Genomic DNA, 27,898 nt, shown 5'->3' on the forward strand with positions numbered 1-27,898 from the left:
ACCGTTAGTGATTCCCGGAAGAGTGCATGGAACGTTTCCAGCAGTGATGGACAAGAGAGTAAATATGATGTGAAAATGTTGGGGTTCAGAGAAAATGGGCAAGAAAGAATTCTTCAGCGCAAAAAGGGTGGTTTTATTAAAGCATAGGGACAGGACCCGTGGGCAGAAAGCTGCACCGGGGCTGTGAGGAGTGACTGGTTGTATACTTTCAAGTTGGGAGGGGATTGGGGAGAGTGGAAGTCTCTAAGGAATTTAGAAGCAACCTTTCCAGGACCTGGGGCTCCCTGCTGTTAGGAAAAGGTCATATACTAGCGTCTAGTAAAACCTCAGTCATGAGACCCTTCAGATGTAGATCGGTGGGCCCCAAGCTTGGAGGATGATTGTTAACATACATCTTGGGTGGAGGGGAGAGATAAAGGAGATGCCAGAGGAATGTTTATATGGTAAAGGAGACTTACAGGATCCTGGAGGTCAGGCCATTGTTAAGCTTAAGTATTAACATTGAGGGGTGCCTGGTGGCTCAGTGGGTTAAGCATCTGATTTAGGCTCAGGTCATGATCTCATGGTTCCTGAGTTCGAGCCCCGCGTCGGGGTCTGTGCTGACAGCTCAGAGCCCGGAACCTGCTTCGGATTCTGTGTCTCCCTCTCTCTCTGCTCCTCCCCCACTCATGCTCTGTCTCTGTCTCAGAAATAAATAAACATTAAAAAACATTTAAAAAAATAAAAATAAACAATAAATTAAAATACTAACATCGAAGCAGAATTCCTAGAGGAAGGTCACACTGCCTGTCTTTTTTTTTTTTTTTTTAAGTTTGTTTTTATTTATTTTCAAGAGAGAGAGCATGAGCAAGGAAGGGGCAGAGAGAGAGAGAGGTAGAGAGAATCCCAAGCAGGCTCTGTGCTGATAGGGGGGCTTGATCTCGCAAACTGTGAGATTATGAGCTGAAATCAAAAGTTGGCCACCCAGGTGCCCCCATCAATGACATTTTTATGTAGGAAGTACAGTATTTAAAAATCAGGGCTTTTCATTAATAGTTGAAATTTTGTGCCTACATTTTATATTAATAGAACAGATTACAAATAATTTTAAGAAAAGTTTCCTATTTAATTTTAATAATATTGTACCTCACAAATGAGTTTTTAAAAAAACTTTTGAAGCTTTTTTTTTTTTATTGTAAATCCTAGAATCCATAGTTCATTTCACTACTGGCTAATAGCTTAATGCAACCAAAAGCAGAAAATAAAAACATACTTTTAGTACATACTGTTTATTCTGATCAGAACAAAAAATGATAACATGCTTTTATTATTTTTTATTTTTTATTTTTTTTGTTTTTCTTATTTTTCAATATATGAAGTTTATTGTCAAATTGGTTTCCATATAACACCCAGTGCTCATCCCAAAATATTATTATTTTTTAACGTTTTATTTATTTTTGAGACAGAGACAGCATGAACGGGGGAGGGTCAGAGAGAGAGGGAGACACAGAATCCGAAGCAGGCTCCAGGCTCTGTGCCCTCAGCCCAGAGCCCGACGCGGGGCTCGAACTCACGGACCGTGAGATGATGGCCTGAGCCAAGGTCGGACGCTCAACGGAATGAGCCACCCAGGCACCCGTAACATGCTCTTAAATACTAAAATGTTTTTATTTTGAGTGTCTGACAAGTGACACACGCCAATACAGGTAACTATGGTACTATGTCTGCGTAGAACATATGACAGCATGGCAGCAAAGTTAAGGTCTAGCAAAGTAGAACTCAGTGAAAATAAAGATTTGTAGTACATTGAAAACACCCCCAGGAACAGTGTTTGCCTAAATTACTTTCTTACGTTTCCCCTAAAGTGAAAGCATTTTGACCCAGGGATTTAAGGTCATTCAACACAAAATTTTTCCTCAGTGAAAATGCTTTTACTCTCTTGTTCAGGAATGATGAGTAAATAGCAGCAATAGGTTAAGTGATGACCCCCCTGTTGGCAACGTTCTAGGCTTTATTCCCAGATATACCGGGAGATGTAAACACTTTGCGATCCCCCAAGAGGAGCTGATGTGCGGGCTGGTGGTGGGGATATCATGCCGATTACAGCTGCAACAATCCACGATTTGGCAAGAGCGTAAGAACAAGGTGGAACTCCGTGCCGGGCACTTGTGGAACCTCAGCTCTCAGATTGGTTTCAGAATGTTAGGTTTGCCGGTCCTCACACTGTCCTATCAGGGAGAGACCATTATCTGCCTTCTATAGAGGAGGTAACTCAAGTTTAGAGAGGTCAGGTGACCTGCCCCCGGTCCCGTAGCGACCTCAGCGTCTGCACGCCGTCACTGAACTATAATAATGGTCTGAGATGCTTTGAGGCTAGTGACGTAAGAGCTGGGATACTTTTGTGTCTGCCCCAAATGCTGGGCAAAACGTTTAGTGTTCTTCGAGCAGATCTACTCTCGAGTGCTGACAGCTCTGTGCGGTAAATACAAACAGCAAAACACTCTTCAAAACGCTGGGAGAATCATAATAAAAACAATTCAACAGACCTGCAGCCTCATCCCCTTTTTGTCCTTCTCCCAAAGTCCCCATAAAAATGACGTTTATTAGAAGCCAGTGTCTGTAGGTAGGCTCGCTTTTGCGTGCGTGACTGAACTCTCTTACACCGGACGCCGACTCCTACTTTTTCAGGATCGAGATTTAAAGGCGCAGGGCCCGTGGGCGGGGCCGGGATGCTGCGGCCCCGGGTTGGGGGCGGGCTCTCTGCTGCATTCCACCCAATCACCGCCAGTCTCTCCTCCAGGCCCGCGGCCGATTGGTGGTTGCCATAGCTCCGGTTGGTTTGACAAGATGGCGGCGGCGGGGCGGTGCGGGCCCAGTCATCGCGTACCGAGCGTCCCAGCTTCTAGCGCGGGAGCGGGTTTGTGAAGCGGGCCGCGCGAGCCCCAGGCATGGGCTTGCCGCCGCCGGCCCCTCTGCTCTTGGGGCTTCTCCTTCTGCTGGACGTCCTGAGGCCGCTGTGGGGGGACCTGGGTGTGTACGGCAGGGCAGGGGCCCGAAGGGCGGGTGGGTTGGGGACGAGGCGTTTAACGGGCCAGATTTGGGACTCCTTCGGGTGCCCTTGCAACTAGTAACTCCGCCCTTCCCCTTCTTTCCCGCCCAGTTTTCATCCCTGCTTTCATCCGTATGACCGGCCCTGCGGTCAGCGCTTCCCTGGTCGGAGGCACCGAGGATGTGACCGTGTCCCTGGCCTTGCTGCAGGACAAGGAGGGTAAGGAGTCTGGCCCTCCCTGTGGGGAGGGTGGGGGTTGGGCCAGGGCCACGCCGCCCAAGGAGGTGGCATCCCAGGAGGTGGCATCCCCTGGGGCCCCGGCCGCCGTCCACTGCAAAGTCGGCGTGGGAGCAGGAATGGGGGGCTGCTGTGGATCAAAGAGGACCGACGGACAGGCTTGGTGAAATAAAGCCTGGAACAGTAATGGCTTACGTTCACTGAGCTGCCTGTCCCCTGTAGTTCACACGCATCACTGCATTTCCCCAGTAAGAACAGTAATACACTTTCATGTCGTGTAACACATGAAGACACGAGAGTTCGCGGAGGCTGTTACTTGTCCAAAGTCGCACAGCTTGTGAAGAGCCCAATCCCAGGCTCGGAAAAGGATTCCCTCCCAGGGAGCCTGACTCCAGCATGCACACCCTTAGCTGCTGGGCAACACTGCCTCCTTGCATCCTGATCTTCTCCCCCATAGGCTTATTGCCAACTCCAGCTTGTGGAGCGCTGACCAATGAGACGGGAGACTGGAGCTTGACTGTGACCCCCAGTGTGGTAAGGCCAGAGGTAAAACTTTTCCCGGGGCGTCTGCGGAGACCCACATTTAGTGTTTCTGCAGTGCTGTTTTGGTTGGACAAGGTATGGTTTTGTCTGTGCTTGGAACCACTGTGAAACTACGGGTTACCAGATCGAGGAGACGCCCCTCCAGCCCAGAGGTGCTTACGGTAGGGCTAGCGGTCCTTGGACGGGTTTCAAGAAGTTTGTGAACTCACTGAAATTGTGTGTAACATTATGTGTGTGTGCATTTTCCTCATGAGATGGTTGCCAGCTTCCATCAGATTTTCAAATGGATCTGTGACTCAGAAATCTTGACCTCAGCTCAGGTCTTGATCTCACAGTTCGTGAGTTCAAGCCCTACGCTGGGCTCCATGCTGGGCATGGAGACTACTTAAAAAAAACAGCAACTCTCATTTAATAAATATTTTATTGAATGCCTAGTATGTGCAAGACATCGGCGATGGAAATATGGACGAGAAAGCGACTGCGTGCACCCCAGGAACTGGGGACTCTTTTCATTGACTTTTTAATGTGTGTATTTAGTCTTCTGCTGATATGCTGATAGGATGATAAAAAAGAAAAACTAAAAAGATGCTGGACAAACTGAGTTAATTTATCAGACTTGCTTGCTTTTCTGTTAAACTGAGGATTAGGAATCAGGGCTTACGAATCGCCAGAGGTTTACCGGCTGAGTGATGGCAGCTTTGCGTACGGTTTTCCTTTCGTAAAGTGAACCGAGGCAGCTGTGTGATTTTACTGTGTTTTCCATTGTGTGTTCTTATAATTATCCATGCTGTGTTGAGTCACCTTAAAAAGTGCAGCGACTTTTCCTTTCAGAGCGCGTTGGATGTGACAGTGAGGCTGAAGAGGGGTCTGCAGGGGTGTTCCGCTAACGAGACAGATCCCTTCTCAGAGCCCCCGTGTATTGTCCAAACTCTTCTGGTTTCGGCTTCTCACAATTCATCCTGTTTAGCACATCTGCTCATTCGAGTGGGGATTTACGCCAACTCTTCTTCGGCCCGGAATGCATCAGGCAAGTCAAGTCCAAACACTCACGCCGAACGTTGTCTGTCGGGTTCTGAGTGCCTGCCGTGCCCTTTGTATGCTTTGCTCTGGAGTCAGTGTTGCCTTCTTCAGCCTACTTTCCTTTTGTTTAATTTTCTTATTTTAGAAGTTTCTACTTTGTATTATTGCACTTAATTAGGATCTATGTTATTCCGCTGTGCCGTTTGTATCTTTGTAGACTGCCTGAAAGGGAGAAAGTGAGCTTTGTTTCTGTGTCTTGATTCTTATGACTCCATCTTAAAACCAAAACCAAAAAAAAAAGTCAAGGGAAAGATTAATGAAGGAGTTTACAAAAAACAAAACAAACAAAGAAACCAAAAAACCAACCAAACAAAAAACCAGTAGATTTTCAGTGAAAGCTTTGGACCTCCAGCTCCCTTTCTAGTGTCAGCCTATTAATTTATGCTTATGGAAGCATGTGGTATTCTCTTGTTTCAAAAACAATACATATACACACTAATAACACACAGTTCACTATTCTATGCCTTTTAGAAATCAATTCCATATAGGGGCACCTGGGTGGCTCTGTTGGTTGAATGTCCGAATCTGGCTCAGGTCATGATCTCACGGTTCGTGGGTTCGAGTCCCGCGTCGGGCTCTGTGCTGACAGCTCGGAGCCTGGAGCCTGCTTCGGATTCTGTGTCTCCCTCTCTCTCTGCCCCTCCCCCGTTTGCACTCTGTCTCTCCCTCTCTCAAAAACAAGTAAACATTAAAAAAATTGGTAAAAAAATAAATAAGTTCCATATAAACGCATGTAGGTTCACCTCATTCTTTTTAATAGCTGCATAATATTCCATCGCGTGCAGATACCGTTGTGTATTTGACTAGTCTCTTACTGATGGAATCTGAGTCACTTTCAGCGTGCGGTGTGTAGCTAGAGCAAATATCACTGCGCACATCTGCTTTTGGACATGAAAATGGCCTTGTGTTATTCTCCCGTTCACACGGCAGGTTTTCTAAGAACGACAGAATGTAGCTGTGCCAGTGTTGAAGGTCCACTTTGATAGGTGCCACCACCATGTTCCCTGTCTCCTGCAGTCAACGCTAGCAACTCTTGCCTTTGCAGTCCCCCGGGATGAAGGGAGAAGCGTTCGTCCTCAGTAGCGAAGGTCTGTCACTTGTCATTTTGAGACTCCCACACTGTCGCTTCCCTTATCACATCCCCTCACTGTGATCCCCCTTGTGATTTTGGAAGTTGAGGAGGGTTAGATATGTTCAGACGGTGCCATCCATTGGGCCACCCTGCCTTCAGTGTGCTTACGCGGAAATATCTCCAAGATCTATTACCAAGTGCAAAAAGCAGCCGCACACGGGTGCTTATAGCATGGAGTGAGACTATATATTTGCATACGGAAGTTCTGGAAGGCTATCTGAGAAGCTAACCATGTAGGGCCATTTGGGCAAGTGGTGTGGGAACAGGAAGGGCTGGCTGGGAGGACTTCACTGTGTACCTGTTTTTAGATCCTCTTGAGGTTTTTTTGTTAAATTTTTTTTTTAAGTTTATTTATTTAATTTTGAGACAGAGCACAAGCTGGGAGGGTCAGAGACACACACACACACACACACACACACACACACACACACACACACAGAATCCGAAGCAGGCTCCAGGCTCCGAGTTGTCAGCACAGAGCCCGATGCGGGGCTCAAACCCATGAACCATGAGATCATGACCTGAGCCAAAGTCAGATGCTTAACCGACAAAGCCACCCAGGTGCTTCCTCGTGAGTTTTTTGAACATGTGAATCTGTGACCAATTTAAAGGTCTAAAGTTTTGTTTTTAGGAGAAAAAAACCAAAAAACATTCTCTAATGCTTAAAATTTAAAGCCAAAAAATAATATTCAGGGGGTGCTGAAAAAAATCTACAGAAAGGATTAGTAGCTGTACCATTCGACGTGGTGACTTTTCTTCTTTTTAAAAAATATGCTTGACTGCATTTAGGTAATAGATCAGAACGTCTTTGTATAAATAGCCAAACTTAGGAAAATTAGACTCTGTGTATTGGTAGTTACGAGATGTTCGCTCTGACCCCATGAAGGTATGAAAAATTTTGCACCCAGTCAGACAGAGATCAGAACGAGAACAAGGACGGAAGGACAGATGGGAGGTGCGTGGTATGCCTAGGAACAATCAAGGTAGCAAATGGCGTAGGAGACATATAGGTAGATGCACAGATACCTACCTATATATCGCATAGTAAAACCCTATTCTAAAATGCCCTGTTTTTATTCCACTGGTTTAATTATACTGATGGCCAGACCCTTGCCTGAGTAACAGACTATGTTACTCAGACCTTCTCCTTATTCCTGAGACCATTGACATACTGGGGTTCTACTATATTCTAGCATAGAATTCTGCATAATTAGCTGTTTTTGAGATGCTTCAACTGTCATGTCATTGAAGTTAACTGTTATAAGTGATTGCTACGTAGTTTTTCTTTTTTTTTTTTTAAACTACTATATCGGTATTTATTTATTTATTTATTTATTTAATAAATATATGAAATTTATTGTCAAATTGGTTTCCATACAACACCCAGTGCTACGTAGTTTTTCAACATGTACCCAATTTTAGGACAAAAGTAAAGTTTCAAAGTAAAATTTATCTGATAAATTGCCGCAGGGGAACTGGAAACATTACTGTCTGGATTCTGAGTTAGGAGGTTGAAATGTAATGTGACGTATTCCTTTTCCAATTCATGTAAAAATTATTAATTTCCCCCACACTTCCACACTTGAACTAGACTCAGGATATAAAGAGTTGGGTCTGCAGTGCGATAGGACATGAGGTTGAGCAGGTAGCATAATTAGACATAATCTTGCGGCCAAATGGGCCCCCAGATAATGTCTCTGAAATGTCCTCATGGCTTCGGTTTTATCTGCTGGAAGAGGTAATGCATTTGAAGGGGTCAGTGGGTAATGTCAGTCCGTGTTATGAAAAGGATTGTTCAGCGTATTGAAAAATAAAGTCAGTGCGTTACCTTTATCCTAACTTGTAAATTTTAGTCATGATTATCTTTAAGATCAAGCGTGACTTCATTTTGTTATAACTAGCGTATTTTCCTATATTTGGGTTTTTGTGGGAGTAGTAGATACAGGCCCAGATAGGGTTTATGCATAACTCAGGGATTCCTTAATGTGTAATATTTTGTCCTGGTGATTTGTAAAACAATGATCCAGCTTTCTTTCGAGTATCAAAAATGTGGCAATGCTTTGTCAGAGTGTTTCATGGCTGGACTTCTCTGTCGTTTGTACTTTTCAGAGAATGTGACTGTTATTCCCAACCAGGTGTATCAACCCCTGGGTCCTTGTCCTTGTAATTTGACCGCTGGGGCCTGTGACGTTCGCTGCTGCTGTGACCAGGTAAGCTCTTTTCGATTACGGGTACAAAGGTTACTATACCCAATAGCATGTAAAGGATACAGTTCCCCACACAGCTTTTTCATAGATGGGCTTTGAAAAGTAAGATTGTGTTTTGTGTTGTAGATTGTTTTTTTTTTTTTTAACTTTTTTTTTTAAAAGTTTATTCATTTATTTTGAGAGAGAGACAGACAGACAGAGCACAAGCAGGGTAGGGGCAGAGAGAGAATCCCAAGCAAGCTCTGTGCCATCAGCGTGGAGCCCAATGTGGGTCTTGAACCCACGAAATATGAGATGGTGACCTGAGCTGAAATCAGGAGTCGGACGGTTAAGTCCGACTGGGTGACTGGCTGAGTCACCCAGATGCCCCGCAGATTGTTTTCAAATTGAGTATTTTCTTATCTAGCCCAGTCAGTCTTATTTATGGAAGAAAAAACGTATCTCTTTGGAGAAGGTCACTATTGAGATGATTATACTGAGGATGGTTTTACTACGTTATTGGGAAGTCTTCACGAAAAGATAAAAAGGAAGGAAAATACATTATTTCAGTGATTTTTTTTTTTTTTTTTTTTTGGGCAAATGTGTAGAGGTGCACGACCCTCATGGCAATCCAATTTGAGAACATTTCCATCACCCCAACTGGAAACCTTGTGGCCCTCTGTGATCTCTCCCGTTCCCTGGCCTCAGCTCATCCCCAGGCCCCTCTTCACCTGCTGTCAGGCTCTGTGGACTGGCCTTTTCCGGACACGGCACATAAGCAGATTCCTCTTGTATGTGGCCTTCTGTGTCTAGCTTCTTTCACCCAGCATCTGTGTCCAAGGGTCATCCGCGTTGTGGCCGGTGTCTGTTTTTGTCCCTTTTTATTGGCGAGTCACATTCCGTCGCATGGACGGACCGTATGTTGCCAATCCATTCATCAGCCGATGGACGCTTGGATTGCTTTCGCTTTTTGGCTGTTACGAATGAAGCTTCCGTGAACATTTGTGTGCAAGTTTTGGTTTGGCCGTGTGTTTCCATTTCTCTTGGATATATTACCTAGAGGTGGAGTTGCTCTGTCCTATAGGAACTGTGTGTTTAACCTTTTGAGGAACCGTTTTCCAAAGTGGCTGCATGGTTTTTACATTTGCATCAGCAGTGTAGAAGGGTTGCAGTTTTTTCCATGTCCTCATCTACGTTTGTTACAGTCTTTTTGATGATAGCCATCCCAGTGGGTGTGAAGTGGTATTTCATTGTGATTTTGATTTGTATTTCCGTAGTGGCAAATGATGTTGAACATCTTTTGATGTGCTTGTTGGCCATTTTTATCTCTTTGAAAAAATGTCGCTTTAGATCCTTTGCCCATTTTTAAAAATTAACTAATTTATTTTTAAATTTACATCCAAATTAGTTAGCATATAGTGCAACAATGATTTCAGGAGTAGATTCCTTAGTGCCCCTTCCCCATTCAGCCCATCCCCCGTCCCACACCCCCTCCAACAACCCTCTGTTTGTTCTCTATATTTAAGAGTCTTTTACGTTTTGTCCCCCTCCCTGTTTTTATATTATTTTTGCTTCCCTTTCCTTATGTTCATCTGTTTTGTATCTTAAATTCCTCGTATGAGCGAAGTCATAGGATATTTGTCTTTCTCTGTCTGGCTAATTTCACTTAGCATAATACCCTCTAGTTCCATCCATGTTGTTGCAAATGGCAAGATTTCATTCTTTTTGTTCGCCGAGTAATACTCTGTTGTATATATATACCACATTTTCTTTATCCATTTATCTGTCAATGGACATTTGGGCTCTTTCCACACTTTGGCTATGATAGTGCTGCTATAAACATTGGGGTGCATGTGCCCATTTGAAACAGCACACCTGTAGCCCTTGCATAGGTACCTAGTAGTGCCATTGCTGAGTCGTACGGCAAAGAGGTTTTTATCTGCTTTCTTCTCTAGGATTTTGATGGCTTCCTGTCTTACATTTGGTCTTTCATCCATTTTGAGTTTATTTTTGTGTTTGGTGTAAGAAAGTGGTCTAGGTTCATTTTTCTGCATGTCTCTGTCCAGTTTTCCCAGCATCACTTGCTGAAGAGGCTGTCTTTATTCCATTGGATGTTCTTTCCTGCTTCGTCAAAGATTAGTTGGCCATTCGTTTGTGGGTCCATTTCTGGGTTCTCTATTCTGTTCCATTGATCTGAGTGTCTGTTCTTGTGCCAGTACCATGCTGTCTTGATGATGACAGCTTTGTAATTCATCTTGAAGTCTGGAATTGTGATGCCTTCAGCTTTGGTTTTCTTTTTCAACATTACTTTGGCCATTCGGGGCCTTTTCTGGTTCCATACAGATTTTAGGATTGTTTGTGCTAGCTCTTGTGAAGAATGCCGGTCTTATTTTCATAGGGATTGCATTGAATATGTAGATTGCTTTGGGTAGTATTGACATTTTAACAATATTTGCTCTTCCTATCCAGGAGCATGGAATATTTTTCCATTTTTTGTGTGGGTTCTTCAGTTTCTTTCGTAAGCTTCCTATATAGTTTTCAGTGTATAGATTTTTCACCTCTTTGGTGAGGTTTATTCCCAGGTATTTTATGGTTTTTGGTGCAATTGTAAATGGGGTCGATTCCTTGATGTCTCTTTCTGTCGCTTCATTATTGATGTATAGGAATGCAACCAATTTCTGTGCGTTGATTTTATATCCTGTGACTCTGCTGAATTCATGGATCGGTTCTAGCAGTATTTTGGTGGACTCTTGGGTTTTCCATATACAGTATATGTCGTCTGCAAAGAGTGAAAGTTTGACCTCCTCCTGGCTGATTTGGATGCCTTTTATTCCTTTGTGTTGTCTGACTGCAGAGGCTAGGACTTCCAGTACTGTGTTGAATAACAGTGGTGAGAGTGGACATCTCTCTTGTGTTCCTGACCTTAGGGGGAAAGCTCTCATTTCTTTCCCTCCTTTGCCCATTTTTCAATTGGGTTGTCTTTTTGTTGTTAAACTATAAGAATTCATTATACCTTCTGGATACTAGTCCGAAATCAGGTGTATGATTTGCGACAAACATCTCCCATTGTGTAGGTGTCTGCTTTCTTGTTGGTGTCCTTTGAAGCCCAAAAGTTTTTTTAAATTCGTTGAAATTCGATTAATCAAGTTTTTCTTTTGTTGCTTGTGCTTTTAGTGTCATATCTAGAAAAAGTTGCCTGATCCAGGTCAAATACATACATACATATATATAAAGTTTATTTATTTATTTATTTTGAGAGAGAGGGAGAGAGAGAAAGGCAGAGAGAGAATCCCAAGCAGGCTCCGTGCTGTCAGTGCAGAGCTGAACGTGGGGCTCAAACTCACAAACCATGAGATTATGACCTGAGTCGATACCAAGAGTCAGATACTTAACCGACTGAGCCACCAAGGTGCCCCTCCTCAAATACACATTTTTAATCCTTATTTGAGATTTAAGAGGAATGAGAGTTGCAAAAGAGGCACATTTACTGTGGCCCCAGTCACTCCTGTTTTTGGATGAGTGCAATTATATCGTGGTTGGTTTTACAAAACAGAAAAGGAAAGTTTAGGACCTTTATTTATATTGTAACTCTCATACCAACAATTGCACTTATAATAACAATTATATTTAATTTAAGAATAGAGCATATCATCTGTCAATATCTTATTTATTTATTTTTTTAACGTTTATTTATTTTTGAGACAGAGAGAGACAGAGCATGAATGGGGGAAGGGCAGGGAAAGAGGGAGACACAGAATCGGAAGCAGACTCCAGGCTCTGAGCCATCAGCCCAGAGCCTGATGCGGGGCTCAAACTCACGGACCGCGAGATCGTGACCCGGGTGAAGTCGGACGCTTAACCGACTGAGCCACCCAGGCGCCCCTCATCTGTCAATATCAATAGAAACATATGGTGTTCTCTTCCTCTTTCTTCCAGACTGCAGTGCTGTACCCTGTTTCTAACCTCTTTCGTGTTTGTCGTATATGGTATCGATATACACAGCACCAGCCCCTGGCAGTGTTTAGTATCTGGGTCAGTGATGTCTTTGGACAGCTGCAACTTATCACTTCAGACATGATCAATTTTTTAATTTGAATTGTTCTTGTTTAAAGGTTATTTTCCGGGGCGCCTGGGTGGCTCAGTCGGTTAAGCGTCCGACTTGGGCGGCTCAGGTCATGATCTCATGGCCTGTGGGTTCGAACCCGGCGTCGGGCTCTGTGCTGACAGCTCAGAGCCTGGAGCCTGCTTCGGATTCTGTGTCTCCCTCTCTCTCTGCCCCTCCCCCACTCATGCTCTGTGTCTGTCTCTCAAAAATGAATAAACATTGAAAAAAAATTTAAAGGGGCGCCTGGGTGGCTCAGTCGGTTAAGCCGCCGACTTCGGGTCAGGTCATGATCTCGCGGTCCATGAGTTCAAGCCCCGCGTTGGGCTCTGTGCTGACAGCTCAGAGCCTGGAGCCTGTTTCAGATTCTGTGTCTCCCTCTCTCTGCCCCTCCCCCGTTCATGCTCTGTCTCTCTCTGTCTCAAAAATAAATCAACGTTAAAAAAAAAAAAATTTAAAAAAAAGTTATTTTCCTACTGTCAGGGAGCAAAGGATTCGGGACATTTTTAACTTTTAGTTCTCTGAGTCCTCTGTGAAACGGGGGAAGAAACTGGATGAAGAACCAAATGCAGGAATGAAGTCACTTCTTGGTGACATTAATTGGGTCGTGTTATAATACAGCGATGGCCTTAAGGTTTCTTAGGGAATATGGACTGTTTGCCCTAACTCGAGATGTCTTTAGGTTTCTCTGGGCTAGGGGTTTGGATGGTGATGACAATTAAAAAGGGAAGTTTACTCTGTTTTATTCCCCACTTGGAGTGTCTTCCTTATTTTCTTCTCTTCATACTTTTGCTTGTTTGTTTTTGTTTTTTTGTGGGCACATCTATGTCCCCAGTAAGGATGTGGTTCCCTTGAAGGCCTGAAATTACTGACTTGGAGGCTCGTAGGGAGCTGAGGAGAGAAATTCTAGCAGGATTTTACTTTCTGTGAGCACATAGCACTGGCAGCCTGGATGGGGATTGTGTTGTTTCATCTTCCTCGGTGGTGTCCTCTTCCCCTGAGAGCTGGTGGCGGGCACCCCAGAAGCTTCTGTCTGCTCACCGCTCCTTCACGTTTCCTTCCAAGGAATGCTCGTCGAATCTCACAGGACTGTTCAGAGAGGCCTGTTTCACCGGCGTTTTTGGAGGCGATGTCAACCCTCTGTTTGACCAGCTGTGTTCCGCGCAGGGGGCGCCAGAGGCCCCTGGCTGGTTCCCGTTCCTGTGTGTGCAGTCGCCGCTGGCCAACTCGCCCTTCCTGGGCTACTTCTACCACGGCTCCGTGTGCGTGTTGGGGCCCCCACGGGCCCCCCAGGTCCTCAACATGAGGTTCAGTCTTCCATGTCCGTTAGCGACTTTGTTTTGTGTTAAGCCTTTGAAAGAATTGGGCCTCACCCAAAGGAAATTGGTCAGTTCCCACCAACGGTGAATAGTGATTATCTGGGTTTGGGAAACCGGTGGTGGGCTCACGGGGGCCTCAGTTTCTTTCTGGTACCTTTCTGTCATGTTGAAATTTTACAACTTTATTATTATTATCATTGAAGTAAAATTCACGGAGCATAAAATTAACCACTAACCACTTTCCAGTGTACAGCTTTTTGGCTTTTAGTACAAATATTTTTGTAATTAAAAAAGTAAAAAAAAGAAAATGCAAGAAGAATTGTTTTTAGCAGATACTGGCCAGAAGGAGTAGTGATAATCCGCATCGATTTACAGTTCCTCTAGGCCACAGGCTTCCGCCGAAGTATATCTGCATACTGATCTGAGAGACTTCTCAGACTTCGGTTACAAACAAGGGGATCCCATCATGACTGTGGACAAGGCATATTTTACCATTCCGCAGGTAATAATTTCAATTTTAACGTGCTAGGGCCTTTTACAAATTTTCCCCTCCTGTCGTTAATTTGACTTACACTGCTGTTAAAAATCTCATCCTAAGTTATTTCTCCTGTGGACTTTCCAGGTACTCAACTCTTTATGGCCTGTGGATTTTATTTTTAATAGTCTCTCTTAAATTAACCACTGTCGTTGCTAAATCTCAGGGTGAACTTACCAACCAAAACAAATTCTATAAATTTCCCCGGAAATAACTACCATTCTGCACTTCTGTTAGTTTCACAGCCAATTTCTTGTAACCTATAAGTATATAATCTAATGTAATATTCCACAGATTTTGAAAAATATCTCAAGGCTATTTGTGGAAATCTTTATTTTTTAATTTATTTTTAAAAATATTTTATTTAGTTTGGAGAGAGAGAGAGACAGTACGAGCAGGGGAGGGGCAGAGAGAGAGAGGGAGACACAGAATCTAAAGCAGGCTCCAGGCTCTGAGCTGTCAGCACAGAGCCCGATGCAGGACTCGAACCCACGAACTGTGAAATCATGACCTGAGCGGAAGTCGGATGCTCGACCGAATGAACCACCCAGGTGCCCCAAAATATTTTTTTAAGTCCAAAATCACGAGGAAAAAAGCATTTGTGGAAAGAAAACACGGGAGTCCAAATCGTCTCTCTTCAGTGTTTAAGGAATCCATTTTTTACAGTTTTAACAAAAGTATGGTTGTCATGAGGGAGAGAAAATGAAGTTGAACATAATCATGTTTCTGCAAAGTCAATGGAGCAGAGCAGGGAATTTTCTTTGTTTTCGTTAAATAATACTTATTGTGACAAAGCTTCCAGACTTTGTGTAGCAAATTAACTAGATCATTTTCTTTGCTGGTCATCTAGTGAGTGAACTAGTCGTTATTGAAACTAAGCCACCGGTAGGAGCAGGCCGCAGAAAGAGCGCTTGCGTGAGATGTTGGTCTGTATTTTATGATTCGAAGAGAAGTCACAGCCCTGTTGGGATTCTCCCTCACCCTCAGGTGTCCCTGGCTGGGCAGTGCCTACAGAACGCACCGGTGGCTTTCCTTCAGAATTTCGATGTGCAGTGCACCACTAGTTTGGAAGTATCCCAGGAACAAGATGGTATTATCAATGCGAAGATCAAGAATGGCGTGCTGGGAGGTATGTTGCGTTGGTTTGCAAAAAGAACACAGACCCGAGTGTCGACAGAAACCGGGATCTCATGAGAGTATAAGTCACTTCTACTGGATCAATTTAAAATATTTCAGCTGTCCGTCGAAGAACGTGTTTTCTTCAGAAAAAGTCCCGTTCCATAGGATAGCACATTGCATATTAGTTCTTCTTTAAAAATTGAGGGACGCCTGGGTGGCTCAGTTGGTTAAGCGTCTGACTGTTGGTTTCGGCTCAGGTCACGATCTCGCAGTCTGTGATTTCAAGCTCCACATCGGGCTTTGTGCTGACAGCTCAGAGCCTGGAACATGCCTCCGATTCTGTGTCTCCCTCTCTCACTGCCCCTCTCCCGTGCTCACTCTGTTTCTCTCTCGCAAAAATAAATAAACACTAAAAGAATAAATAAATAAAAATTGAGGCAAGATTCACATAACATAAAATCAACCATTTTAAATGTTTATTTTTATATATATTATGGTGAGAGAGAGAGAGAGAGGAAGAGAGAGAATCCCAAGCGGTCTCCGCACTGTGCAGAGCCTAACGTGGGGCTCGATCTCATGAACCGCTGTGAGATCATGACCCGAGCTGAAATCAAGAGTCAGATGCTTAACCAACTGAGCCACCCAGGTGCCCCTAAAGTCAACCATTTTGAAGTGTACAATTCAGTGGCATTTAGTACATACACAATGCTGTGCCACCATCACCTCTGTCTAGTTCTAAAACATTTCCTCCCCCTAAAGGACAACCCCCCCCCCCCCCCACCCACCAACAGCCTCTTCTTCCTCCCCGTGCCCTGACCCCTAGGGACCATTAATGACTCTCCTTTCCATCTCTATGGATTTGCTTGTTCTGGAATTCCCGTAACAAAGGAATCCTACACTACGTGGTCTTTTATGTCTGGCTTCTTTCACTTAGCATCACATTTTCAAGGGGTAGCCGCCGTGGCACGGACCAGAACGTCACCCGTGTTTATGGCTGGGCAATATTCCATCGCATGGATATCTGTGCCACGTGTGTTATCCGTTCGTCCTTTGCTAGGCATTTGGGTTTCCAGCTTTTGGCGACCGCGAGAGTGCTGCTCTGAACACTCGCGTGCAGATGTCTGTGTGAGCACAGGCTTGCGTTTCTCCTGGACCTGTACCTACCAGTGTCATTGCCGAGTCACGTGGTGATTTAACTTTCTGAGGAAGCCCCAAACCGCTTGTTAAGCGAGCGCTCCGTGTTACATTCTGCCTGGTCGTGGACCGCCTCTTTGTTCCTATAGGAGAGTGGCTCTCAGGATTATTATCACTGACTTTGGATCCTCCTCCTCCGTTGTTATCAGATGCCAAGAACAGTGGGATTCCTATTTGGTGGCGTCTGGGGAGCGGGAGAGTTTTGTAGCTGGCACACGGGTCAGGCGCAGTTATCGTATTTGCTTGATTAGCTTTCACTTTCAATAAGTAAATGTGATCATGTTGGGCCATGTAGTCCTATGAAGTTAATTTCTGTATCTTTTCAGGCATCGTTACACCAAGAGTAATCTATCAGGAAGCAACCGACCCAGACAAGTTCATCACCAGGACAGGTAATTTAACGTCACGCTTTTACATCACTTCTACAAAATATGTGTGTCATTTCTTGTAAGTAGTATAGAGTCTTAGAGTAAATATGTTTTTATTAAGAATTTAAGGAGGTTCACAGCAATTAGAACTTTGTCTGTTCCACATTCTGTTTGTTCCCTGTTCCATCTTGCTTTGCTGAGGAGCGGTATCTGTGCCCTGGAGCCAGTTGCCTAGTCCCGAGCTATGGGGGCTCCAGTGTCCCTGCCAGTTTTCAGGCTCTGTGAACCTTTTCGAAAATGTTTTCCAGGGAACCAACATTTATGTTTCTTGTTCTCTTTTCCTTTTTATTTTTAAGGTTATTTGTTTATTTATTTAGAGAGAGAAACAGAGTGAGCGCAAGTCGGGGAGGGGCAGAGAGAGAGGGAGAGAGAGTCCCCAGTAGGCTCTGTGCTCCTTGCTGAGCCTGACGTGGGACTCGATTTCATGCTTGGAAGATCATGACCTGAGCCGAAATCAAGAGTCAGATGCTTAACCAACTGAGCCACCCAGGTGCCCCTTCTTTATTTTTTTTATTTTTTATTTTTTTAACATTTATTTATTTTTGAGACAGAGAGAGACAGAGCATGAGCTGAGGAGGGTAGAGAGAGAGAGGGAGACACAGAATCCGAAGCAGGCTCCAGGCTCTGAGCTGTCAGCACAGAGCTCGACACACAGCTCAAACTCAGGAGCTGTGAGATCATGACGTGAGCTGAAGTCTGACACCCAACTGACTGAGCCACCCAGGCGCCCCAGGTGCCCCTTCTTTAAAAAAAAATTTTTTTTAAGACTTTTTTATTTTAAGTAATTTCCACATCCAAGATGGGGCTTGAACTCATAACCCTGAGCTCAAGAGTGACACGATCTACTGACTGAGGCAGCCGGGTGCCCCTCTTTCCTTTCTTTCTTTTTTTTCTCGCCTTAGCCTTTCTCTTACTCGTTTCTTTCTTCTTCTTCTTCTTTTTTAAAAATATAATTTATTGTCAAGGTAGCAAACATACAGAGTATACAGTGTGCTCTTGGCTTCCAGAGTAGATTCCCGTGATTCGTCGCTTACATATAAAACCCAATGCTCATCGCAACAAATGCCCTCCTCAGTGCCCATCACCCGTTTTCCCCTCCCCATCCCCCGCCCTCCCTCCATCAACCCTTAGTCTGTGTTCTGTATTTGAGAGTCTCTTATGGTTTGTCTCCCTCTCAGTTTGTAACTGTTTTTTTTTTTCCCCTTCCCTTCCCCCATGGTCTTCTGTTAAGTTTCATCTTTTTTTCTTTTTGATAATTAAACTTTGCAGTTTTAATGCAGCCAAACAAATAATTCAGAGTTTGGCTAATGTCATCAGGATTTTTGTTAAGGATATTTGTATTTCTCTGCAGTATGTTGTAATTCTCAAATTTATTCATTCATCGAATCTTAGCAAATACCTACAATATAGTAGTGAACTAGACGGCAGGCCTCTGTTTCTAAGGAGCCGACCTTCTGTTAGCCTTTCATTTTTGACAGACATTCTACTGAGCACGTCTCTGTATCGAACTATGAGCCACATTCCGGGGGTACAGAAATGGAAGGGAAAGGATAGATATTGTGATGCTGTGGGGGTGGGGGGGTGGCCAGTGCTGACTCGGTGGGACCAATAATAGACCTGAGCTCAAGGTCGTTAATTTATGACAGAATTTTTTTTTTTATTTGCAGAAACACTTTTAAGTAATGGATCGGCCCCCAGAAATGTGAATGTGGAAGAACATTATATTTTCAGATGGAATAATAATACAATCAGTGATATAAGTGTCAAAATTATTAGGGTAGCAATTAATGCTCACCAGAAAGGTAAATCTGTTGAGAGCAGTGAGAATGTTTTCAGTTGAAAACTTTTTTTTTTAAGATTCTCATAATTATTACGTGTAAAACTAAGTCAGACTTTTTTCTTATTTGTAATTGTGATTTAATAAAAAAGGCTTTCTTTTGCATGTCAAAATGTAATTATAAGATAAAGAAAATGACACTATGGGGGATAATTTCTTTCCCTAGTAAAATGGTACACACTATATTTTGTATTGTGTTTTATTTCTAGGGATCATGACACAGAGATTTACAGTAAAATTTTTAAGCTATAATAGTGGTGATGAAAAGGAATTTTCTGGAAATCCAGGTAAGATAGTGTATGTCAATCACTGATCCTACAAACATATTTTAATTGAATACTCCTGTACCACAGTGATGATTATAAGTAACTCTCTCCAATTGTAGTTTGTGATTCTAGCCTGTCTCTTTCTCTTTTGTGACACTGTATTCTTTTTCTGATAACAGCTTGGTTTTTTGTTGTTGTTGTTTGTATAATGCCTTTGAAGTGTTGGTAAAATTAGCTTTTTAAGAAATAAGAAGCTATAGATGGAGACGCGATGGAGTCCATGGAGAGACTTCATGGGGACTGTGAAGTTCCAGGCATGTGCATTTTGTCATTATGTGCAAATATGGCATCACTTGGTTCGTTATATATTTGTTTGCTTCTTTAATTCGCTGTTGCCTCCTTAGCGCTTAAAAACAGTAAGGAGAGGGGCACCCAGGTGGCTCAGTCGCTTAAGCGTCCGACGTCAACTCAGGTCATGATCTCACGGTTTGTGGGTTCAAGCCCCTCATCGGGCTCTGTGCTGACAGCTCAGAGCCTGGAGCCTGCTTCGGATTCTGTGTCTGCCTCTCTCTCTGCCCCTCCCCTGCTCACGCTCTGTCTCTCTCTGCCTCTCTCAAAAATAAATAAACATAAAAAATTTAAAACAGTAAAGAGAACTGCAGGTCCAATGTATCAGCTGTTAGTCACGCCCACCTGCTAGGCACTTGCAATGTGGCCAGCGGCATATGTGGACATGATAATATTTGGATATATTGAGTTGAATAAAATACATTCTTCAAATTAATTTCATCTCCTTTTTCTCTCTTTTTTTTTAATGGGGCTACTAGAAAAAATTTTTAATGTCTAAAAAATTCTAAAAATATGTCATATTTAAAAATCACATATGTGGCTTGCATTGTATTTTTATTGAACAGCACTGACTTGAACCATAGTAGGTGTTCAGTAAATATATGTTGGATGGATAAACTATCATTGTTTTTAAAAAATTTGTCCCTCCTTTTACTATTCTTAATCAGGCAGTAAGTAACCATGAAGGAACAACTTTTTTTACTTTTATCTATTGGTTATTTTTATGTATGTATGTACGTATGTTTATTTTTGAGATCAGGGGAGGGGCAGAGAGAGGGGGACAGAGGATCTGAAGCAGACTCTGTGCTGACAGCAGAGAGCCTGATGTGGGGATCGAACTCTTGAATTGTGAGATCATGACCTGAGCCGAAGTTGGACACTTACGCGACTCGCAGACTCCCCTATTTATTTTCAAAACTTTTTTACTTTTAAATAACTTTTTAGTTTGCATGATTTTCAATATTTTTACATATTGATTTAATAATAATGCATGATTTTACATATATAGTTTTAAAAATTTATTTATTTATTTTGAGGGAAAGAGAAAGCATGTGAGAGTGGAGGTGGAGGGCAGAGAAAGAGAGAGAATCCCAAGCAGGCTCTGTGCTGTCAGTGTGGAGCCTGATGTGCGGGTTGATCTCAGAAACTGTGAGATCATGACCTGAGCTGAAATCAGGAGTCCAACGCTTAACTGACTGAGCCACCCAAGCATCCCTATGTGTGTGTGTGTATATATGTATATATATATATATATATTTTTTTTTTTTCTTTTAAATGAGATTTTAGTGTACTTGTTAATGTGGAGTTTGGGATTTTATTGTCGGGTTTCGGGGCACCTTGGTGGCTTGGTCGGTTGAATGTCCGACTTCAGCTCAGGTCGTGATCTCGAAGTTTGTGGGTTCGAGCCCCACATTGGGCTTTGTGCTGACAGTGTGAGCCTGCTTTGAATTCTCTCTTCCTCTCTCTCTGCCCCTCCCCTGCTCATGCTCTCTCTCTCTCTCAGAAATAAACAAACATTAAAAATAGATTAATATTGTTGGGTTTCCTAGCAGGCTGCTGGAATTTAAGGGTTTTCATTCCATGATTCAATTTCACATGATTTCTGAGAAGCACCATCAGAACATGTGAAAAATATTGAAGCTCTTGTCAAAAAAGAATAAATTGATTATGAGCCAGAACTGATCAGTCTGTGAAATAGCTTGTGTATATACAGCACTTTCTGAGGCAGGAGGGGTTTTAGGAAGACTACACGACATGGGCCCTCTCCTCAAAGAATTCACTGTCTCACTTGGAAAGACAGCCCGGGCGCCTGGGTGGCGCAGTCGGTTAAGCGTCCGACTTCAGCCAGGTCACGATCTCGCGGTCCGTGAGTTCGAGCCCCGCGTCGGGCTCTGTGCTGACTGCTCGGAGCCTGGAGCCTGTTTCCGATTCTGTGTCTCCCTCTCTCTCTGCCCCTCCCCCGTTCATGCTCTGTCTCTCTCTGTCCCAAAAATAAATAAACGTTGGAAAGACAGCCCGGGGTCATGGAAACAACAGGGAACAATATAAGAAAATGAATAAAGGAGCACTGGGCTTACGCACAGGTACTCCAGAGCTTCAGGGAAGTAGAATGTTGACCATGCCCCTAAACTCTCCATCGTTAAGGAACCGTGTTAAGTATCTAGTAGGAGCAGGTTCTGATCTCAGTGTGGGAAGAGAAGCAGAGTGAGTCAGAGTTCTGCCTGCAGCGTGTTTCTGTTGTGGGCTGTGTGGAGGAGATTGTACGTTGGAAAGCAGCCAGTGCGGGCTGAGAGCAGGGCTAGCCCCGGGGAGGCCAACGGGGCAGAAGTGAGCATGGGGGGTAGTGCACGCGGGCAGGGTCGAACAGCGGCTGGAGGGGAGGCTGCTTGTTCCCGAGTGGTGAGAGGTGACGTTGGAAGCACAAACACCACGCGTGAACCCCAGTTGCATCCCGGTTTGTAGAAAGAGCGCTGAAACGTGTTTTGGGGGACATCGGGGGAAATAGCAGTATGAACTGGATAGGATTTGATTCTAAGGAATTATTAATTTTCTCAGGAGAAATATTGGTATCATGGTTCTGTAGAAGAATATCCTTTATTTCAGGAGATGTACGTCAGAGCTTTTAGAGGTGAAGTGTCAAGTACGCAGCTTATTTTCAAAAGGCCTTTTGCAAAAATTAAATATGTATGCGTAAGCTTGCGTAATATAGACACGACACATACAGCTCAATATTGAGGGTCGTTGATTTTGGGTGGCGGCTACATCGGCGTCCGTGGTGTTCCTTCTGACTTTTGCGTACATATGGACGTTTTCCTAATGACAAGGTGGGAGCAGTAAGGTGGGTTAATAGGACACGAGTGGAAATAGGACCTGGACCAGACCAGGGGATGGAACTGATTTACTGGAGACCCTTCTGTCGAAAGATTACTTTGGTGTCAGTCCTCTTTCAAAGCACCTGTGACAAAAGTGGTCGTGATCGCTCACGAGTATTCATTACCTGGCCTGCTTGGCAGCGGATTCCTCAGTGCGAGGGGCCGGGGCTGACTCCTGCCTGCTTGTTACTTTCCAGGGTTTATTTAAAAAGTCACACAAATATCTTTGTGAAAAAAACCCAGACAAAATGGGAGCGCCTGGCTGGCTCAGTTGGTTAAGCGTCTGATTCTTGATTTGGGCTCCAGTCATGAACTCATGGGTTCGTGGGTTTGAGCCCCACATTGGGCTCTGTGCTGACAGCATGGACCCTGCTTGGGATTCTCTCTCTCCCTGTCTCTCTGTTCCTCCCCCACTTGTGCTGTCCTTTCTCTGTCTCAAAATGAATAAAAACAAACTTAAAAAAAAGTAAAAACAAAACAGAGGAAAGGAATGAAGGTGGTATCTCTTTTCAAGTGTATTCTTTTTTTTTTTTTAATTAAAAGAAAAAAAAATTTTTTTTTGAGAGAGAGAGAGGCAGAGTGGGGGTGGCGGCGGGGGGATGGTGGTGGAGGGGCGAGAGAGAGGGAGACACAGAATCCGAAGCAGGCTCCAGGCTCCGAGCTGTCAGCACAAAGCCCGATGCGGGGCTCGAACTAATGAACCATGGGATCATGACCTGAGCCAAAGTCGGACACGTAACCGACTGAGCCACCCAGGCGCTGCTCAACTGTATTCTGACACAGCTTTTTCCGTGTGTTTCCTTGTGTTGCGTATTCCTCTTTCATACTGTTTGACAAGGTCACGCTTGCTGTATCAGATTAACTTTAGCTACTTATTATTCTGTTTGTCTAGGTTACCAACTTGGCAAGCCTGTTCGAGCTCTAAATGCCAACAGGGTGAATAACGTGACGACTCTGCACCTTTGGCAATCGGGTAATCTGGTTTGGTAATACGATTAGCCCTTCGGTAAGCTAGAACTGGAAATATTGCCATATTCTGCATCTAATCACGTAATCACCTCAAACTCCTGTTGGTTTATTTAGCGGGGGTGGGGGTGGGGGTAGGGATGGGGGAGATCGTGCTTCTCCGTTTTCTCAAAATTGAACACTGTTTGCACCTGAAGAGCTAGTCATTTGTAAGAGAGACTTAAATACGGGGTTGGCTGGAGAGGCCCTTGTCGTGGTTGCCTGGAGGCACGACTACAGGTTTGTTCCGAACCATGGAAAACCTGTGCCTTGGTGGCACTTACCTGCTTCTGCCAGAAGGCGTTAACTCACATGTTTAGAATAAACCACTGATCCCAGTCAAGGTACAGAAAGGCTCCTTTGTTCAGCTTTGAAAGGAGTAGAGTGACAATGACCTCGGTTCTCAAAAACTGGAAACTTTATTTCTGCATACTGTTTTCCAAGAAAAACTTTGAAGTAACTCTTTACTTTCGTTTAGCAAAAATAGTAAGAGGACAATCTTCTTATTTTCTAGCTGGAAGGGGTTTGTGTACAGCAGCAACTTTCAAACCCATTTTATTTGGAGAAAATGCACTATCTGGATGTCTTTTAGAAGTTGGGACCAGTGAAAACTGTACTCAGCTCAGGTGAGTGTATCATTGGCCAATTTTCCTGCGTTTTGAGTGGTTTGCTTAAAACGAATTCACCGCACGAACAGTAAAGACAACATGACTGTGAAAAATCACAGTACGAATAAAAAGCTTTTGGAAAATTGGTAGTGGACAGTGAATAAGTACAGTTTATTCACAATTGGTTCAAATATTAATAGAGGGGGAAATCGAGTTCTTCCCTGGGACCGAAGCCCTTTCATCCATATTTATGCAGTTGCTCTGCTCAAGTCTGTTCATCATTGGAACCCAATACTCCTAGAAGTACAAAAAGGGCAGGAGGCAAATATAATTGGGGTGGTTAACATTCAAAGAATACTTGTTATGTGGTGTATAAAGAACCTTGCACTTGTCTGGGTGGCATTTGGAAAGTGTGTTAATAGATATGCAAATGCATTCTTTTTTTTTTTTAATTGAGGTGAATATAATACAATTAATATTTTTTTAACGTTTATTTATTTATTTTTGAGACAGAGACAGAGCATGAACGGGGGAGGGGCAGAGAGAGAGGGAGACACTGACTCAGAAGCAGGCTCTAGGCTCCGAGCCATCAGCCCAGAGCCCGACGCGGAGCTCGAACTCACGGACCGCGAGTTCGTGACCTGAGCTGAAGTCGGAAGCTTAACCGACTGAGCCACCTAGGAGCCCCCAATTAATATTTTATAGTAAATAATTCAGTGACATTTGGTGCATTTATGATGTTGTGTAATCACCACCCCTATTTAGTGCCCGGACATTTTCAGCTCTGCAAAAGGAAGTCCGTGCCCACTAACCGTCGTTCCCCCTCCCCCTTCCTCCAGCCACTGGCAACCACCAATCTCTAGGGAGTTACCTCTTCTGGACATTTCATATCAATGGAATTGTACGAAAGGTGACTTTTTGTGTCGGGCTTCTTTCACTCAGCTTAGTATTTTTGAGGCTCATTGATGTTGTAGCAGGTGTCAGTGCTGGGCTCCCTTCTGTGGCTGAGTCATACTCCATTGTACGGCTGCACTACATTTGTTTATCTGTTCATCTGTGAATGGACATTTGAGTTCTTTCTACCTTCTGGCTGTTGTGAATAGTGCTGCTATGAACGTTCACATACCCATTTTTGTTTGACTCCCTGGTTTCAGTTATTTTGGGCATGTAGCCAGGAGTGGAATTGCTGGGTCACAGAGTAATTCTATGCTTAAATTTTTTGAGGAACCACTGCATTATTTTCAGTGGCTGCGCCATTTTATATTTCTACCAGCAATGTAAGAGGGTTCCAATTTGTCCACATCCTCCCAACACTTACTATTTTCTGTTTCTTAAATAATTTTTTTAATGTTTATTTTTGAGAGAGAGAGAGAGAGAGAGGAGAGGACGAGCATGCGCGCATGAGTGTGGGAGGGGCAGCTAGAGAGGGAGACGCAGAATCCGAAGCAGGCTCCAGGCTCCTAGCTGTCAGTATAGAGCCCGACGCGGGGCTCAAACTCAAAAACTTCGAGATCATGACCTGAGCTGAAGTTGGATGCTTAACCTACGAGCCACCCAGGTGCTCCCCGATTTTCTGTTTTTTTGATAGGTGTCATCTCAGTAGGTGTGAAGAAATATCTCATTGTGGGTTTAACATTTTTTTTTAATGCTTATTTATTTTTGAGAGAGAGAGAGAGAGAGTACTAGCGCATGTGCCGGGGAGGGGCAGAGAGAGAGGGAGACAGAGGGTCTGAAATGGGCTCTGCATTGACAGCACAGAGCCCGATGGAGACCTCAAACTCACGAACAATGAGATCATGACCTGAACCAAAGTCTGATGCTTAACTGACTGAGCCAGCCAGGTGCCCCTCATTGTGGTTTTTATTGCATGTATCCTTATACCCATTTTGTCTGTAACACATCCCAAGTAGTGTAGTTCTTTGGGAACTACATGGGAAAAGGTGGGGGAGGCCCTAGACAGGAAGTAGACTACGGGTATCACTTACCAGCAGAGGCTCTTGATTGTGGGATAGAAGGCTCTCTCCTGCAGTTTATAAGGTTTTTACCTGTCAATGACATTGCCAGAAAGGAAGGATGCTAAGTTCCAATTCTTTTTTTTAAAGAAGCTGTTTTATTTTATTTTATTTTATTTTATTTTATTTTATTTTATTTTACTTTATTTTATTTTACTTTATTTTGTTTTATTTTATGTATGTATGTATTTTTTTTTATAAATTTTTTTTAACGTTTTTATTTATTTTTGAGACACAGAGAGACAGAGCATGAACGGGGGAGAGGCAGAGAGAGAGGGAGACACAGAATCGGAAGCAGGCTCCAGGCTCCGAGCCATCAGCCCAGAGCCCGACGCGGGGCTCGAACTCACGGACCGCGAGATCGTGACCTGAGCCGAAGTCGGACGCTCAACCGACTGAGCCACCCAGGCGCCCCGATTTTTTGAGAGAGAGAGGGCACAAGTGAGCCAGGGACAGAGAGAGAGAGGGAGAGAGAGAGAAGCGGGGCTCACCTGTTATGGGGCTCATGTTCACCCAAAATGGGGCTCGAGCTCACCTGAAGCAAGACTCGAACTCATGCACCTGAGACCATAACCTGAGCCAAAGTCAGTTGCTTAACCGACAGCCACCCAGGCGTCCTCTAATTCTTCATCTTCACTTAATCTTGTGGCTCAAAAATCTAGCTAGATACTTAAAAGATTCTTTTTGCTATCGGATCACTATGGCCCATAAATTTATCCTGGTAACTCGGTATGTGATCTACCCACCTCCCAACTTTTGTGACCACCCAATGGAGTCTATAAACTACATGATACCAACATAAGTTACTAACATTTGAAGTCCAAAGTGAAAGATTGCTTCTGTATGTCCTCCCCAAGTGGCTTAGGTCCACCAAAGAGAACAAAGACACGAGGTGCCTGGGTGGCTCAGTCAGTTAAGTGTCTGGCTTTGGCTCGGGTCATGAGTTCGAGCCCAGAGTCCGGCTCTGTGCTGACAGCTCAGAGCCTGGAGCCTACTTCAGATTCTGTGTCTCCCTCTCTCTCTGTCTCTTTCCTGCTTGCTCTCTTGTCTCTCTCAGAAATAAACATTAAAAAAAAAAAGAGAGAGAGAGAGAGAGAACAAAGACACCCAGCCAGCTTTTAATGCCAGTTCCCCTGGCAGCTTTTGATTTAGGCACCCAGCAAGCACAACCTAGATACTCCCTGGAAAGGACTTCAGGATGAGACCCACCGGTCATGTGCTGAGAAACGTCTTACTCTTTTGCAGGGAGAATGCTGTTGAACTACTTGATTCATTAATACAAGCAACTCATGTTGCAATGAGAGGCAACTCCAATTACAACGATCCTAGCGATGGCTGGGTCGAAATAATACGTAAGTCAAAGCTGCATGGATGTGCAGCATGTAACTTGTTGCTATGACTACATAGTGCTAGCCCTGCGTGTGTGGGGGCCCCACACGGCGGCTCTTCCTTTGCTGTGGCTCAAATGACGTTTGTTTTTAGAGGTTAATTCTCCAGCCAGCAGGCTCTTCACATCTCTTACCTCTTATTAACGGTGCCCCCCCCCTTTTTTTTAATTTATTTTGAGAGAGAGAGAGAGAGAGAGAGAGCGCGAGCGAGCATGTGTGCTGGTGGGGGAGGGGCAGAGAGAGAGGAAGAGAGAGAATCCCAAGCAGGCTTTGTGTTCAATGCAGAGCCTGACATGGGGCTCGAACCCACAAACTGTGAGATCATGACTTGAACTGAAATCAAGAGTCAGATGCCCAACGAACTGAGCCGCCCAGGCGCCCCACCATTTTTGTTTAAGAGAAAATCCACATGAAGTTCAAACTGCCCAGTTGTTTTATGAGCTAAGACTCTGTAAAAGGAAGTCTAAATGAGTGCTGAAGCTTTTCAGTGCATTTCAGTTTGCATTGCTGTTTTTGACCGCCAGGGATGTAGGCAGATGAGAACGGACTTTTTAATTTATCAAAGCAATGTTGTTAACCTAAAAGAAAATAAGGCGATTGAGAACGTGATGCTGAGTGAAAGAAGCCAGACACAAACGAACACGAACTGTCTGATGCC

At 44.0% G+C, this 27,898-nt stretch overlaps 1 protein-coding gene across 3 annotated transcripts in view; it reads left to right on the plus strand.

The window, feature by feature from the left end:
• Positions 1-2,805: 2,805 nt before the first annotated feature.
• TCTN2 (tectonic family member 2) overlaps positions 2,806-27,898 on the plus strand; it is a 29,150-nt gene continuing 4,057 nt past the window's right edge. The window contains exons 1-14 of one of the 3 annotated variants that reach the window (XM_030336072.2): positions 2,806-3,009; positions 3,140-3,247; positions 3,723-3,799; positions 4,640-4,835; positions 8,130-8,230; positions 13,374-13,570; positions 14,003-14,129; positions 15,150-15,291; positions 16,802-16,867; positions 18,571-18,705; positions 18,950-19,027; positions 23,120-23,200; positions 23,747-23,858; positions 27,098-27,204. In XM_030336072.2, coding sequence (XP_030191932.1) covers positions 2,928-3,009; positions 3,140-3,247; positions 3,723-3,799; positions 4,640-4,835; positions 8,130-8,230; positions 13,374-13,570; positions 14,003-14,129; positions 15,150-15,291; positions 16,802-16,867; positions 18,571-18,705; positions 18,950-19,027; positions 23,120-23,200; positions 23,747-23,858; positions 27,098-27,204 — 1,609 coding nt within the window. In that variant the 5' untranslated portion in view covers positions 2,806-2,927. Of the gene's footprint in view, positions 3,010-3,139; positions 3,248-3,722; positions 3,812-4,639; positions 4,836-6,891; positions 6,976-8,129; positions 8,231-13,373; positions 13,571-14,002; positions 14,130-15,149; positions 15,292-16,801; positions 16,868-18,570; positions 18,706-18,949; positions 19,028-23,119; positions 23,201-23,746; positions 23,859-27,097; positions 27,205-27,898 lie in introns of those variants that run through there. The other 2 variants (XM_030336071.1, XM_032595311.1) reach the window with 2 other exon arrangements.

Source organism: Lynx canadensis, chromosome D3 (genome assembly GCF_007474595.2).
Source record: "Lynx canadensis isolate LIC74 chromosome D3, mLynCan4.pri.v2, whole genome shotgun sequence".
Lineage (NCBI taxonomy): Eukaryota > Metazoa > Chordata > Mammalia > Carnivora > Felidae > Lynx > Lynx canadensis.